General features: G+C 40.1%; 1 protein-coding gene across 1 annotated transcript; it reads right to left on the reverse strand.

Moving 5' to 3' along the window:
* Window positions 1-8: 8 nt before the first annotated feature.
* On the reverse strand, window positions 9-1,613 carry LOC121940101 (protocadherin alpha-8-like; the record flags this gene model as incomplete). Its single annotated transcript, XM_042482962.1, has 1 exon — window positions 9-1,613. A coding segment is annotated over exon 1 (1,605 nt), but the record flags the coding sequence as incomplete, so codon positions are not given.
* Between the last annotated feature and the right edge of the window lie 708 nt (window positions 1,614-2,321).

Genomic DNA, 2,321 nt, shown 5'->3' on the forward strand with positions numbered 1-2,321 from the left:
ACAACTTGGAACTGGAAAGTTTTCAGAGTTTCAAAGTCGAAACTTTTTAGTGCCAAAATATCTCCGGTTTCAGAGTTTATGTTGAGAAATGAGGTCACTTTACTGTCCTCACTTCCATCTCTAAGAATATGGTAAGAAATTAATGCATTGTCGTTCTCATCACGGTCAAAAGCTTTAACCGAAAACACTGAAAGCCCTGGGTCGTTACTCTCAGTGACGTAGAAGGTGTAGGGACTTAGTGTAAACTCTGGAATGTTGTCATTCACATCAGACACAATAACGCTTATTGTCTTTTCAGACGATAATGGAGGCTGAGCAGCGTCCTTTGCATATATTGTTAGGTCATATAGAGGATGCATCTCTCTGTCCAGAGGCGAATTTGTTACTAATGCATACATTTTGTCTTGCAACGATGGTGTTAAAACAAACGGAACATTCTCACTTATGGAGCAAATAACTTTTCCGTTAAGACCAGAGTCTAAGTCATTTACACTAATAAGAGCAACTGTAGTCCCAGGTCTGGAGTCTTCAGGAATTGAGCTCGAAAATGAGGTAACCTCAATCTCAGGTGCATTATCATTTACGTCAACTATCTTGATCATGACGCTTTTTTGTGTCGCTAGAGGAGCCAGACCTTTATCTGATGCTTGAATTTCAATCTCGTATTTGTCTTTCTGCTCATAGTCTACTAAACCTTTCACAGTTATCTCCCCTGTTGATGGATTAATATCAAAAAGATCCAATAACCTACGACTCACAATACTGCTAAACGAATAAACGACTTCTCCATTGGGTCCATCGTCTAAATCAGTTGCATTCACCTGTATGACTGTTGTACCTGCTGGAGCATTTTCATCGAGCATCACAGAATAAACATCTTTAGTGAACACAGGTGTGTTATCATTCACATCTAAAACATTTATTAGAATATTAATTTCGCCAGATTTTGGTGGTTTCCCTCCATCCAGTGCGGTTAGCACTAATGAATGGCTTCCCGCTGCCTCCCTATTCAACGACTTTTGCACAATTAAAATAGGTATTTTACCATCTTCTCCCTTATCCTTAACTTCTAAACGAAAGTGGTCATTGGCGCTGAGTTTATACTGCTGAACAGAAAAGGGGCCAGCGTCTGGATCTCTTGCGTGTTGCAGCGGAATACGTACTCCAGGTAACACAGACTCGAAAATCTCCAGCGTTTTCTCTTTCTCTTGAAAACTGGGAGAATGGTCATTTATATCCAGCACTTCCACTCCTACATAGTGCACCTCCAGTGGGTTTTCTAGCACGGTTTTTAGATTTATTAAACACGTACTGCTCTGCGCGCACACCTCTTCTCTATCAATTTTTCGGCTCACATACAGGACACCATCATTCTGATTTACGTGGAAAAGAGGATCCTCATTACTCGAAACAATGCGATACTTTCTTTCTTTCAACGTGCTTTTATCCAATCCCAGATCTTTTGCTATATTTCCAACCACAGTTCCTACTTTAACTTCCTCGGAGAGTGAATATCTTATTTGCGCCGTAGTCACGCTCCACAAAAGCACAGCAAACACGCAGCCGACCAAATATCCTCTCGCCTTACGTGTACCGTAGCTTCTTTGTTCCATGGTCGAATCCCAAATCACCAGTAATCGCTCACAAGAAAAAAATGCATCCAAGTGATCGAATACAACACGTGCATGTGTGGAAAATATTGATCATTTTCTTAGTATAGTAGACATGAAGGCAAATGAGTATTTCCAAAGGCAGCAATCAGCTCAGAAACGACAGTGTTCATATCGAGCTGATGAAGCTCAAGAGGAAGAACCAAACTGCGCTGACGACAACCACATGCAATGCTGCCTTTACTTCCATTACACTGACACCATGCGATCTAAATTCTCACTGCAGAACATCAGAAGCCAGTACCATTTATCGAAACTATGGATTGCATATGTTTAATTACTACTCATATTTATTTCAGAACCGTATGAGAAGCTACTATAGGGATGGGAATAGACGAGGAGGCTGCTTACTTGAAGCAGAAGGCCTCCAAATAGAAAAGAAACCATTTCAAAACGTTGAAAAGATTCTACCTACAACGTAGGGCTAAGTTTATTTCATTTGATAAAGTTGTGTGATGTAAAACACTGAGATTAAGTTACTCTGGTTTTGTTAGCACCATGGACAGCGAATAACACCACCTTTTCTTATGTCCCGCTGCATTTTGGTGATAATATTACGTTTTAAGTTAGTTATTAATTAATATATTATGGACACTGGCTTATTCAGAAATGAAACTTGCGTGACGAAACAAAAGACCAACCAATGATCCA

The sequence above is a fragment of the Plectropomus leopardus genome, unplaced genomic scaffold (genome assembly GCF_008729295.1).
Source record: "Plectropomus leopardus isolate mb unplaced genomic scaffold, YSFRI_Pleo_2.0 unplaced_scaffold7465, whole genome shotgun sequence".
Classification (NCBI taxonomy): domain Eukaryota; kingdom Metazoa; phylum Chordata; class Actinopteri; order Perciformes; family Serranidae; genus Plectropomus; species Plectropomus leopardus.